This window comes from Oryctolagus cuniculus, chromosome 7 (genome assembly GCF_051225735.1).
Source record: "Oryctolagus cuniculus isolate XC-2025 breed Fujian yellow rabbit chromosome 7, ASM5122573v1, whole genome shotgun sequence".
Lineage (NCBI taxonomy): Eukaryota > Metazoa > Chordata > Mammalia > Lagomorpha > Leporidae > Oryctolagus > Oryctolagus cuniculus.
This window is the reverse complement of record NC_142873.1, coordinates 27,039,422-27,052,597: the sequence shown is the minus strand read 5'-3', so window position 1 is coordinate 27,052,597 and position 13,176 is coordinate 27,039,422. Positions and strand designations below refer to the sequence as shown.

Sequence of the window (13,176 nt, the reverse complement as noted above, 5' to 3'; positions counted from 1 at the left end):
AACCAGAAACTGCATCTGGCCTCCCATGTGGGTGACTGGAACTCAAATACTTAAACAGTCATCCACTTCCCAGGCACATTGTCAGGGAGCTGGATTGGAAACAAAGTGGCTGGGACTTGAACTGGAGCTCTCATGTGGAATGTTGGCATCTATGAGGTGGCTTAACTTGTACCACAATGCCCACCCCATGGACTTCTTAAATTTTCAAAATAGTTTATTTAAAAGATATGTTAAGGGACTTAAAGGGAGACTTAGACTCCAAGACAGTAGTATTGGGGGACTTCAATACTCCACTTTCAGAAATAGATCACATTGAACAACACATTAAGAACAGAGATCCTACATGAGGAGTAAGTACACAGTGACTCCTGTTGTTGACTTAACAAGTACGGAAACAGTATTTTACACACACTTTATGTTCTGTGGGGGTGCAAACTGATGAAATATTTACTTAATATATACTGAATCAATCTTATGTATATAAAGATAATTGAAAATGAATCTTGATGTGAATGGAATGGGAGAGGGAGTGGGAGATGGGAGGGTTGCAGGTGGGAGGGAAGTTATGGGGGGGAAAAGCCATTGTAATCCGTAAACTGTACTTTGGAAATTTATATTTACTAAATAAAAGTTAAAAAAAAAAAAGAAATAGACAGATCAACTGAACAGAAGATCAACAAGGAAACAGCAGATTTAATCGACACTATAGCCCAAATGGATCTAACAGATATCTACAGAACTTTTAATCCTACACTGAAAGAATTTACATTCTTCTCAGCAATACGTGGAACCTAATCTAGGATTGACCACATACTAGGCCATAAAGCAAGTCTCAGCAAATTCAAAAGAATTAGAATCATACCATGCAGCTTCTCATTCCACTTAACCAAGGACGTTAAAGATCTCTATGATGAGGATTACAAAATCTTAAAGAAAGAAATAGAAAAGGATATCAAAAAATGGAAAAATCTTCCATGCTCATGGATTGGAAGAATCAATATCATCAAAATGTCCATTCTCCCAAAAGCAATTTATAGATTCAATGCGATACCAATCAGAATACCAAAGACATTCTTCTCAGATCTGGAAAAAATGATGCTGAAATTCATATGGAGACACAGGAGACCTCGAAAAGCTAAAGCAATCTTGTACAACAAAAAAACAAAGCCGGAGGCATCACAATACCAGATTTCAGGACATACTACAGGGCAGTTGTAATCAAAACAGCATGGTACTGGTACAGAAAGAGATGAATAGACCAATGGAACAGAATAGAAACACCAGAAATCAGTCCAAACATCTACAGCCAACTTACATTTGATGAAGGATCCAAAACCAATCCCTGGAGTAAGGACAGTCTATTCAATAAATAGTGCTGGGAAAATTGGATTTCCACATGCAGAAGCATGAAGCAAGACCTTACACAAAAATCTTACACAAACCTTACACCTTACTCAAAAATGCACTCAACATGGATTAAAGATATAAATTTATGACCCGACATCATGAAATTATTAGAGAACATTGGAGAAACCCTGCAAGATATAGGCACAGGAAAAGACTTCTTGGAAAAGACCCTGGAGGCACAGGCAGTCAAAGCCAAAATTAACATTTGGGATTGCATCAAATTGAGAAGTTTCAGTACTGCAATAGAAACAGTCAGGAAAGTGAAGAGGCTACTGACAGAATGGGAAAAAATATTTGCAAACTATGCGACAGATAAAGGATTAATAACCAGAATCTACAAAGAGATCAAGACTCCACAACAACAACACAAACAACCCACTTAAGAGATGGGCCAGGGACCTCAATAGACATTTTTCAAAAGAGGAAATCCAAATGGACAACAGACACATGAAAAAATGTTCAAGATCACTAGCAATCAGGGAAATGCAGATCAAAACCACACTGAGGTTTCACCTCACCCCGGTGAGAATGGCTCACATGCAGAAATCTACCAACAACAGATGCTGACGAGGATGTGGGGAAAAAGGGACACTAGCCCACTGTTGGTGGGAATGCAAACTGATAAAGCCAGTATGGAAGTCAGTCTGGAGATTCCTCAGAAACCTGAATGTAAGCCTACCATATAACCCAGCCATCCCACTCCTTGGAATTTACCCAAAGGAAATTAAATTGGCAAACACAAAAGCTGTCTGCACATTAATGTTTATTGCAGCTCAATTCACAATAGCTAAGACCTAGAAACAACCTAAATGCCCATCAACAGTAGACTGGATAAAAGAAATTATAGGACATGTACTGTATAGAATACTATACAGCAGTCAAAAACAACGAAATCCGGTCATTTACAACAAAATGGAGGAATCTGGAAAACATCATGCTGAGTGAATTAAGCCAGTCCCAAAGGGACAAATATCGTATGTTCTCCCTGATTGGTGACAACTAACTGAGTACCAAAAAGGAAATCTTTTGAACTGAGATGGACACTGTGGGAAACAGTGACTTGATCAGCCCTTGTCCTGACTGTTGATGAACAACTTAATACTTTATCCCTTTTAGTATTTTTTTTTTTGTTCTACTTAATACTATTGGTTGAACTCTGTAATTAACACACAATTGTTCTTAGGTGTTTAAATGTAACTGAAAAGTGATGCCTGTTAAATATAAGAGTGGGAATAAGAGAGGGAGGAGATGTACAATTTGGGACATGCTCAATCTGACTCGCCCCAAACGGTAGAGTTAGAAACGTGCCAGGGCATTTGAATTCAATCCCATCAAGGTGGCATGTACCAATGCCATCTCACTAGTCCAAGTGATCAGTTTAAGTTCATAATTGGGCCGGCGCCGTGGCTCAATAGGTTAATCCTCCACCTTGCGGCGCCGGCACACGGGGTTCTAGTCCCGGTCGGGGCGCTGGATTCTGTCCCGGTTGCCCCTCTTCCAGGCCAGCTCTCTGCTATGGCCAGGGAGTGCAGTGGAGGATGGCCCAGGTGCTTGGGCCCTGCACCCCATGGGAGACCAGGAAAAGCACCTGGATCCTGGCTCCTGCCATCGGATCAGCGCGGTGCGCCGGCTGCAGCGGCGGCCATTGAAGGGTGAACCAACGGCAAAAGGAAGACCTTTCTCTCTCTGTCTCTCTCTCTCACTGTCCACTCTGCCTGTCAAAAAAAAAAAAAAAAAGTTCATAATTGATCATAATGATAGGTCTAAGAGTCAAAGGGATCACACAAACAAGACTAGTGTCTGCTAATACTAACTGATAGAATTAAAAAGGAAAGAATGATCCAACATGGGAAGCAGGATACATAGCAGACTCATAGGATGGCAGATGTCCTAAACAGCACTCAGAATCAGCCCTTAAGCCATTCGGATATGGATGAGGAGCCCATGAGAGTATTTTAGGCATGGAAAGCCAAGACATTGTGGCAAAACAACAACAACAACAACAACAACAACAACAAAAAACCTAAATGAAAGATCTCTGTGAATGAGATCCCAGTGGAAAGAATGGGCCATCAAAAAAGGAGGTACCTTTCTCTGAAGGGAGGAGAGAACTTCCACTTTGACTGTATCCTTGTCTAAAAAAGACAAGCAAGGACAGAGTTGGCAAACTCAAAAGGCTTCCATAGCCTTGGCAACTCATGACAAGAGCCTAGGATAATTACTGACGCCATAAACAAGAGTGTCAATTCTTAAGTCAACAACAGGAGTCACTGTGCACTTACTCCCCATGTAGGATCTCTGTCCTTAATGTGTTGTACAATGTGAATTAGTGCTATAACTAGTACTCAAACAGTACTTTACACTTTGTCCTTCGGTGTGGGTGCAAACTGTTGAAATCTTTACTTAATATATACTAAATTGATCTTCGGTATATAAAGATAATTGAAATGATTCTTGATGTGAATGAATGGGAGAGGGAGCAGGAGATGGGAGGGTTGTGGCTTGGAGGGAAGTTATGGGGGGGATCCACTGTAATTGAAAATCTGTACTTTGGAAATTTATATTTATTAAATAAAAGTTAAAAAAAAAAGTCTCTGTGTGTGTGTGGGGGGGGGGCAGAACAAAAAGAAGATTGAGAAACATTGACCTAAAGTATAGTCTGTTTACCTCTGTCTATCTTTCTTTCATAGGTAGACAGAGCTGATTTCAGTGACTCAACATAATCTAAGCTTTTTGTCTTTTGCTGTGCCATTTTTAGCACATAGCTTCTGTCTGCAAGATTGCCTTTTGCTGTTAAGATGATTGCTGCAACCCTGTTGTCAGAGAGAAGGAGGAAGAGGAAGGGAAAAAGATACATATCAGTGAAATCATATCTTTTTTTAAAGATTTATTTGAAAGTCACAGTTACACAGAGAGAGAAGAGGCAGAGAGAAAGAGAGAGAGAGAGGTCCTCTCTCTCCAATGGTTCACTCACCAATTGGCCACAATGGCTGGAACTCGCAGATCGAAAGCCAAGAAATAGGAGCTTCCTCCAGGTCTCCCATGTGGGTGCAGGGGCCCAAGGACTTGAGCCATCCTCTATGGCTTTCCCATGCCACAGCAGAGAGCTGGATGGGAAGTGGAGCAGCTAGTTCTTGAACCTGTGCCCATATGGGATGCTGTCTCCTCAGCCCAGGGTGTTAACCTGCTGTGTCACAGTGGCAGCCCCACTTTTAATTCTTTAAAAGAAATTCTTCTGATGTCACTCACAGCATCTAATTACCTCTTGATGGGTAACTTTAGTCATGTAGATGCTCCATTTGCAAGGGAGTTTGGGAAGTGCAGGTTGATTTATTTATGTCTTTTAAAGTTGGACATTGCCCTCCTTCCCTAATTGGGATTCTGTAAGAAAGAAAGAAAGGGAGGAAGGGAGGGAGTGAGGAAAGAAAGAAAAGAAGAGAGGAGAAGGGAGAGGATTGGAGGGGAGGGGAGGGGAGGAGAGGAGCTAGTCTTGCTTGCCATTCATTTTCATAGGAGATAATCAGAGTAAAGTATGATCAATTATCTGTAGTAAACTGAGAGCCAAGTGACTCTGTTTTGTGCCAGGACTCATAAAATCTGATTTTTAAACAAAATTTTATTCATTTATTTACTTGAGAGACAAAGTGACAGAGAAGGGGAGAGGTGGGGGGAGAGAGATGTGTTTTCTCTCTCTTTTTAAAAAAGATTTATTTATTTGAAAGAGTCACAGAGAGAGAGAAGATGAGGCAGAGAGAAAGAAAGAGAGGTGTTCCATCCGTTGGTTCACTCCCCAGATGGCCGACAATGGCCGGAGCTGCACTGATCCGAAGCAGGAGCCAGAAGCTTCTTCCAGATCTCCCACACAAGTACAGGGGCCCAAGAACCTGGGCCATCCTCCACTGCTTTCCCAGGCCATAGCAGAGAGCCGGATCGGAAGTGGAGCAGCCAGGACTCGAACCAGTGCCCATATGGGATGCCAGCACTGCAGGCAGCAGCTCCACCCACTACACCACAGTGCTGGCCCTGAGAGATGTGTTTTCTATCTGCCAGCTTTCTCCCCAAATGACTGCAACAGTGGGAGCTGGGCCAGGTCAAAACCAGGGACAAGAAACTTCATCCAGGTCTCCCACAAGGGTGGCAAGGACCTAAGTATTTGGGCAGTCATCTGTTGCCCATCAGGGTCTTGCATTAGCAGGAAGCTAGATCAGAAGCCGTGGTGGGACTCTATATGGTGGAACTCCAGAGGTGGGACTTTGTGGGATGCTGGTATCCTAATTGGCAGTTTAACCCTCTGTGCCATATGTCTGCCTCTAATCTGGTAAATTAAGTTCTCAAACAAACTGACTTTGGGAATAAACAAATAATAATTAAATTAAATATTAAGTCATTCGGTTCCTGAGAGTGTTTGTTGGTGGAGAGAGTACTCATATTTGTAAACCAAGGGCTGGCTTCTTAATTCACTTTACAGATCGCTGAATTAGAAATTTTTGCATTCTTAATGTTTCAGTGGGAACCACTAATTATTGATTAATTAGATTTAATGAAAACACACATTGCTGAGGAATTTTGAGATTTGTGGACAAAAGCTTAATATTGAACTTTCTTTGATGTTTATAAAAAAATAAGAGCATTTTATTTCCAGCAATTGAATTTGTAACTATGCTTTTCAAATAAAATGATGTTGGCATTGAATATTTCAAATTATAGAGTGCAGCTAAATGTGATCTTTTACAAATCTGCCAAGTGCCAATATTCTTAATGTATGCCAATAATTTGGGGGGAGGGAAAGAAACTGCAGTGGAAAATTTCCATTTAAATCTGTGGATTTTGGTATAATTGCTTCCTTTAGCAATTAAAGAGGCATTGTAATGGTTAGCAAAGCTCAGGGATTAAGGCATGCAAGCACAGAGCTATTTAACAGCGCCCTCATGGGCAGGTGTGGAATCAAATCCACGACCTCAGTGCTTCTCGGGCACAGATGATCAGTTAGTCATGATTTGTCTGTCTCTTTTTGTCTCTCTAGTCCCTTTCCTTTCTCTTCTTACCTATCTTCATTTTCTTTTCTCCTTTTTGTCAGATTACCATTTTGAAGTATTATAAAATAGTTGTTTAAGAGTACAGACAATTCTAGTTTAAAATCAAATTAAAAAAAATTCCCTATTTTTAAGGGCTATTTTTTTTAAAATATTTTTTATTTATTGAAAGGCAGAGTTACACACACACACACACACACACAGAGAGAGAGAGAGAGAGAGAGAGAGAGAGAGAGAAGTATCTTCCATCTGCTGGATCATTCTCAAATGGCTGCAACAGCTGGGTCTGGGCCAGGAACTCCATTTGGGTCTCCCACATGGGTGGCAGGGACCCATTTTGGCCGTCCTCTATTGCCTTCCAGGGTGTAGTAGCAGGGAACTGGATCAGATGTGGAGCGGCCATAACTTGTAATGGCATTCATGGGGCCGGCGCTGTGGTGTAGTGGGTGGAGCTGCTGCCTGCAGTGCTGGCATCCCATATGGGCACTGGTTCGAGTCCTGGCTGCTCCACTTCCGATCCGGCTCTCTGCTATGGTCTGGGAAAGCAGTGGAGGATGGCCCAGGTCCTTGGGCCCCTGCACCCACATGGGAGACCCGGACGAAGCTCCTGGCTCCTGGCTTCCGATTGGCACTGCTCCGGCCATTGTGGCCAACTGGGGAGTGAACCAGCAGATGGAAGACTTCTCTCTCTCTCTCTGCCTCTCTTTCTCTCTCTGTGTAACTCTCATATGGGAAGCTGGTGGCTCAGGTGGCAGCTTAACCTGCTGTACCACACCAGCCCCTAAGGGCTAATTTAAAAAGTATATTTGTTCTTGGATTTAGAAATATTTCTTTCCAATTCCTTTCCATGTCTTTAGAAAATCAATTATATTTGCCTTGCTGATGTTCTGTATTTTGGGGAATATTTTTGGATCTTAAATGTTCATAATGAAAACATTCATATAAATTTGACAAAATATTGGTATGTTGGATGACTATCTTGTCTCTTTCTGTCCATATGGTGCCACTTAGCTGTCTACTAGTTGGGGAATTAAGATATGGGAATTTCCTCTCCATGTTATGAATATCTAGAGCACTGACGAATATTCCTGAAAGGGTAGGTAGAAAGTATTATAAATATTTAATACCTGAACACTGAAAGTAGCCCTGGGGGAACACACAGAAGTGGGGGAGCAGACATGTAAACAGACCATGGTGACAAGGGTGTGTTGAAAGCTTAAATAGGGGCATGTATGGGGCATCTCAGAGGAGGCTCCCAGAGAGGAAGGCAAGGAGCTGAGTGGTGAAGATTGAAGAATTGGCTTGAGCAAGAAGCACAAGGAGGGAATCTAGGTGTGATGAGGCATCAAGCTCAAGAGTGCAGGCGCTCACAGAAATTTTCACAAGAGACAAAACGTTTTTTCTACTTTGTGTCCTGTTGTATTTTCAGTGCCTAAACCTTCATTTAGTATGTAGTAGGCAAAAAATGCATATTTGTTGAAATAAAAAGTTCAATGAATTGTAAGAAGTCCTATGCCTCTGATGTGGATTTCTCTGGGGAATATTGAGAAATGAAAGATTTTGTCTGCTATACTAAGATCTGGATGTCGTGCTAAAGACAATGGGGAGTCATTTAATTATTTAAAATTTGGAAATGAGTGATGGGGCTTATGTCATGGTTGATGTTGGTTTGAATTGAAGAGTGATTAAATTTAACACAGGAAATTAATTATAAGATTATTTTAGCAGTTGTACATAAGAGTTGTGGCACCTGGAATGGTGACTGAAATAGAGAAGGAAGGCTGAATGTTAGAGATATTAAGAATAGAGAATCAGCAGGACTTGATGACCAATTTGGAGCATGGATATAGAGGAAGTTGGAACATGGATGATTTTCAGGTCCTTTGCATGACTGACATATTTGGGAGCTGATTATGTGAATAATGACTAGAAATGAAGGAGGAGAAACTACCCGCTTCGTGAATGACAAATTATTATCTCTGGGGCAGGCATTGTGGCGTAACAAGGTGCTGCCTGAGACTGGCATCTCATACCAGAGCACCTACTGGCTGCTCTACTTCCAAACCAGTTTCCTGCTAGTGTGCCTGGGAAACAGAAGATGGTTTGAATACTTGGGCACCTGTCTTCCTCATGGGATACCTGGCTGGAGTTTCTGGTTCCTGGCTCTGATCTGGCTCCAACCATCACAGCCACTTAGGGAATGAACCAGTGGATGGGATATCTCTGTTTCTTTCTGTCTCTTTGTCTCTTCATTGCTCTTTCAAATAAATAAATACACCTTTAAAATTATTATCACTAGACTAGATTTTTATCCTGAGTTCCAACTGTTCAATATAACTATGTACTTGCTATTTTTATCTGTACATTCCCTGTGCACCCAAAAAGCAACATGTCCAAATATTGACTCCTTATCTTCCTTCTTTGTTTCTTTTACAGTGTAGTGTAGTGTAGTCTAATGGTCAAGAGCGCAGATGCTTGAGTTAGAATATCTAGGTTTGAGTCCCGCATGCCACATACTAGCTTTGTGGCCCTATGCAAGTTATATGGCTTTCCTATACTTCAGTCTCCTCATTTCTGAGGTGAGAATAACAGTAGCTACCTCAAAGGGTTGTTATGGGATAGAATAAATTAATTTATATAAAGCACTTAGATTTGCACTTCAGAGATTCCTGTGAAGTAGGCAGGAAAGACTCCAAATAGCAGGATTTGATTGCCAAATGTTTTGACTTCTGATAAAAACATATGTGTTGAAGGTACATGAGTGAGAACTGTGAAGGCAATCAGTGAGCCTTAATTATTTAGAAGGGAGTAGAGGGTGGACATTGTGGTGTCGCAGGTTAAGCCACTGCCTGCAATGCCAGCATCCTATATGGGCGCTGGGTCAAGTCCTGGCTTCTCCACTTCCAATCCAGCTCCCTACTAATGTGCCCCAGAAAGCAATTAAAGATGGCTCAAGTGTTTGGGTTCCTGCACCCATGTGGCAGACCCAGAAAAAACTTCTGGCTCCTGGCTTCTGCCTGGTCCAGCCTTTGCTGTTGCAGTAATCTGGGGAATGAACAAGCGGATGGAAGATTCTCTCACTCTCTCTCTCTAATTCTACCTTTCAAGTAAATCTTTAAAAAACATTAGAAGAGTGTGCAGTTCCCGAGTCCAGTTTTTATTCTCAATGCAAAGTTCTGTATACTTAATAAAAAAGGACAGAAGAGTGCTAAATATAAATGTGGATTTACTTTCTAGCCAAACACATGACACTTTTTTGCTAGTTTGCATGCCTGATATATTCTACTTTGCTTTAATAATGTTCAAATGAGCTGTTATTACAAATGTGTGGTCACACAAGCATGCATCAAAATAGGTCCCGGCATGAAGAAATAAAGTGATTAAACCTCCTTCTTCGTTTCTTTTCTTCTTTTTTTGAAGAAAATATTTTATTGATTTGTTAAGTAGCATTATTCAGGAATTTAATACCTTTATACTTCCTCTTTGGCATGTATACATTTAAAAAAGTCATCTATGGTCTTCACAGCTCAGATTACCTCCAGCTCTTTTCTCTGGGTATTTGTTTTGTTTTGTTTTGCCTTCATTCCTTTGGATTCTAGATTAATCTTTTCCATTTTCATTATAGGCAGAGAGTACATGCTGTGTTAATTTTGATTAAATTTTATTGATATCATCTGAATTGGCAATTATTCTAATATAGTTCCTGGAGAATATTAAAAATATTTAGTTAGATATATTCAGTCTTATAATGAGAGTATTGCTTCTCTCTCTTTAAGAATTATGTTTATTTATTTAACTATTTAAAAGGCAAATCGAGAGAGAAAGAGAGGGAGATTTTGCATCTGCTGGTTTACTCCTCAAATGTTCATAATAGCCAGGGCTGGGAGTCTGCCTGGAACCAGGAGTCAGAAACTCCATCCAGGTCTCCTATGTAGGTGGCAGTTGCCCAAGCACTTGGGCCATCATCTACTGCCTTCTTAAGCACATTAGCAGGGAGCTGGATAGGAACCAGAGCAGCTGGAACTTGAAGCAGTACACCAAAATGGAATGTGTGTGTTCCAAGTGATAGCCTAACCTACTGTGCCACAATGACAGTTCTAGATTTCTGTCTTTTGTAAATTTCAATGTAGTTAAAACATTTTTTAAAAAGATTTATTTATTTAAAAGGCAGAAATAGAGAGAGAGAAGGGGGAGGGAGGGAGGGAGGGAGGGAGAGAGAGAGAGAGAGAGAGAGAGAATCTCCCATCTGCTGGTGCATTCCCCAAATGGCTTCAATGGCCAGGCTGCACCAGGCTGAAACCAGGAGTCGGGAGCTTCTTCTGGTTCTCATATGTGGGAGTCGGGCCCCACACACTTGGGTTATCTTCCACTGCTCTCCAGGCACATGAGCGGGGAGCTGGATCAGATGTGGAGCAGCAGGGACCGGAACCAGCACCTATATGGGATACTGGCACTGCAGATGGAGGCCTAACCTTGTATACCTCAGAGCTGGCCCCAGTTTAAACACTTTTTAAAAACTATTTTATTTGATGGGGCTAGCATTGTGGTGCAGTGGCTTAAGCAGCTATCTGTGATGCTGGCATCCATTTGGGTGCTGGTTTGGGTTGTGGCTGTTCCAATTCTGATCTAGCTCCCTGCTACCGCACCTGGGAAAGAGCAGAAATTTTTATTTATTTTATTTAAAAAGAAAGATAGAGGGGGGGGAGAGAGAGAAAGAGAGAGAGAGAGAGAGAGAGAGAGAGAGAGAGAGAGGAAGAGAAAGAGAAAGAGAAAGAGAAAGAGAAAGAGAGAAAGAGAGAAAGAGAAGGAAAGAAAGAGGTGGTAATTTTTCATCTGCTGGTTCACTCTCTAAATGCCTGTAACAGCCATGGGATTGGCCAGGTTTAAGCCAGGAGACCAGAACTCAACACACGTCTCCCAACATAGGTGGCAGGGACACAAGTGCTTGAGCCATTATTGGCTGCCTCTCAGGTCTGCCCTAACAGGAAGCTGGGTATCTGAATTAGAGTAGTTGAGTCTCCAGCCAGGCCCTCCAATAGGGGATGCAGCTGTTCCGGGTAGTGACTTAACTGCTGCAACAAATGCCCGCTCCCTCCAGTATAGTTTCTGTATTCCCTTCTTCAATGGTTTTTCAGTGTGAATATCTTTATGTTACCATTAGATTTTTTTTTTTGAAGATTTATTTTATCTATTTGAAAGACAGAGTTACAGCGAGAGGCAGAGACAGAGAGGTCTTCCATCTGCTGGTTCACTCCCCAGTTGGCCACAACGGCTGGAGCTGCGCCAATCCGAAGCCAGGAGCCAGGAGCTTCTTCTCGGTCTCCCATGTGAGTGCAGGGGCCCAAGGACTTGGGTCATCTTCTACTGCTTTCCCAGGCCGTAGCAGAGAGCTGGATTGGAAGAGGAGCAGCCGGAACTAGAACCGGCGCACAAATGGGATGCTGGTGCTTCAGGCCAGGGCTTTAACCTGCTGTCTTCAGTGCTGGCCCCGTTATCATTAGATTTCAAACCCTGCGTGCACCTTAGTAGTGTTCATCTAGCATGAAGCCGTGCCTACTATATCTCCCTTATAGTCTTTGATTTCTTAGGAATTTTTTCATGAATAAATAATAATCTTTATTTCAGGTGGCATTGTTTAGAGCAAATACACATCTGTAGTTTTACTATTTTTCATTTTAGTCCAATGCATACAGTCAGATTTTAAATGAACTTTGAATGAACTTATGTACTTAAATGTCTTATGGTTAGGAAGAAAAGCCATTCACATCATTTACAAGCTGTTTGGCATTATTTCTTCTCTCAGAATATACTCTAGTACTTGCAAAGTAAGTTTGTTGTGGCAGGGGAATTTTGCTCAAGTAACTGCATTCTAACGTATCAGTGAAGCTAAAGGGATAGGTTTTGGAGCATTCTCACTGGCCTTTTCCTGTTTCATAAGTTGCTCTTCAGTGAAATCTCACTTATATTTAAGCTCTGTCCTGGCAAACTTCCTACAAAACTTATAGTATGGCCCATACTGTTATCATTCACTGAATTGTTGAGTAGCATATCTTGCCTTGGAGCCAGTGTTTGGTTCCCAAAGCTTGGTGAACCTCAGAATCCCCTGAGAGCTTGCTAGGAGTACAGGTGCCACATGTGTTCCACTGAATATTATGGATCTGCAAGTTCCCAAGTGACTACAGTTAAAACAGTTTCTGGTGATTCTGGAACAATTTTTTGAGAAGCACTACTGTTGAGTCATTTTGAGTGGAATTCTTTGGTGATTCCTCTGAGAGTTATGAGGAATTGTAAACGTGTTTAAAAACTATTTCTTAGCATATTTGTGAATTATTTGATATTGCACCATCAACAATGATGTATGTGGCATTATATATGCAATTTACACAATACTTTCTGATACAGCTTATTGATCTAATACATATTAAAATGCCAGTTTAAAGATGGCATTTGTGGCCGGTGCTGCAGCTCAATAGGCTAATCCTCCCGGCACCCCGGGTTCTAGTTCTGGTTGGGGCGCCAGATTCTGTCCCGGTTGCTCCTCTTCCTGTCCAGCTCCCTGCTGTGGCCTGGGAGTGCAGTGGAGGATGGCCCAAGTCCTTGGGCCTTGCACCCGCATGGGAGACCAGGAAAGCACCTGGCTCCTGGCTTCGGATCAGCGTGGTGTGCTGGCCGCAGCGCGCCGGCAGCAGTGGCCATTGTGGGGTGAACCAACGGAAAAGGAAGACCTTTCTCTCTG

The 13,176-nt window shown here is 41.9% G+C and overlaps 1 protein-coding gene across 10 annotated transcripts in view; it reads left to right on the top strand.

Moving 5' to 3' along the window:
- DNM3 (dynamin 3) overlaps positions 1-13,176 on the top strand; it is a 624,166-nt gene that overhangs the window by 95,548 nt on the left and 515,442 nt on the right. Inside the window, exon 1 of one of the 10 annotated variants that reach the window (XM_089299538.1) lies at positions 11,649-11,767. The exons of the other annotated variants lie outside the window; for them this stretch is intronic. Within the exon in view, the coding sequence (XP_089155664.1) occupies positions 11,766-11,767 (2 nt within the window). The 5' untranslated portion in view covers positions 11,649-11,765. Of the gene's footprint in view, positions 1-11,648; positions 11,768-13,176 lie in introns of those variants that run through there. 10 annotated transcript variants of the gene reach the window in all.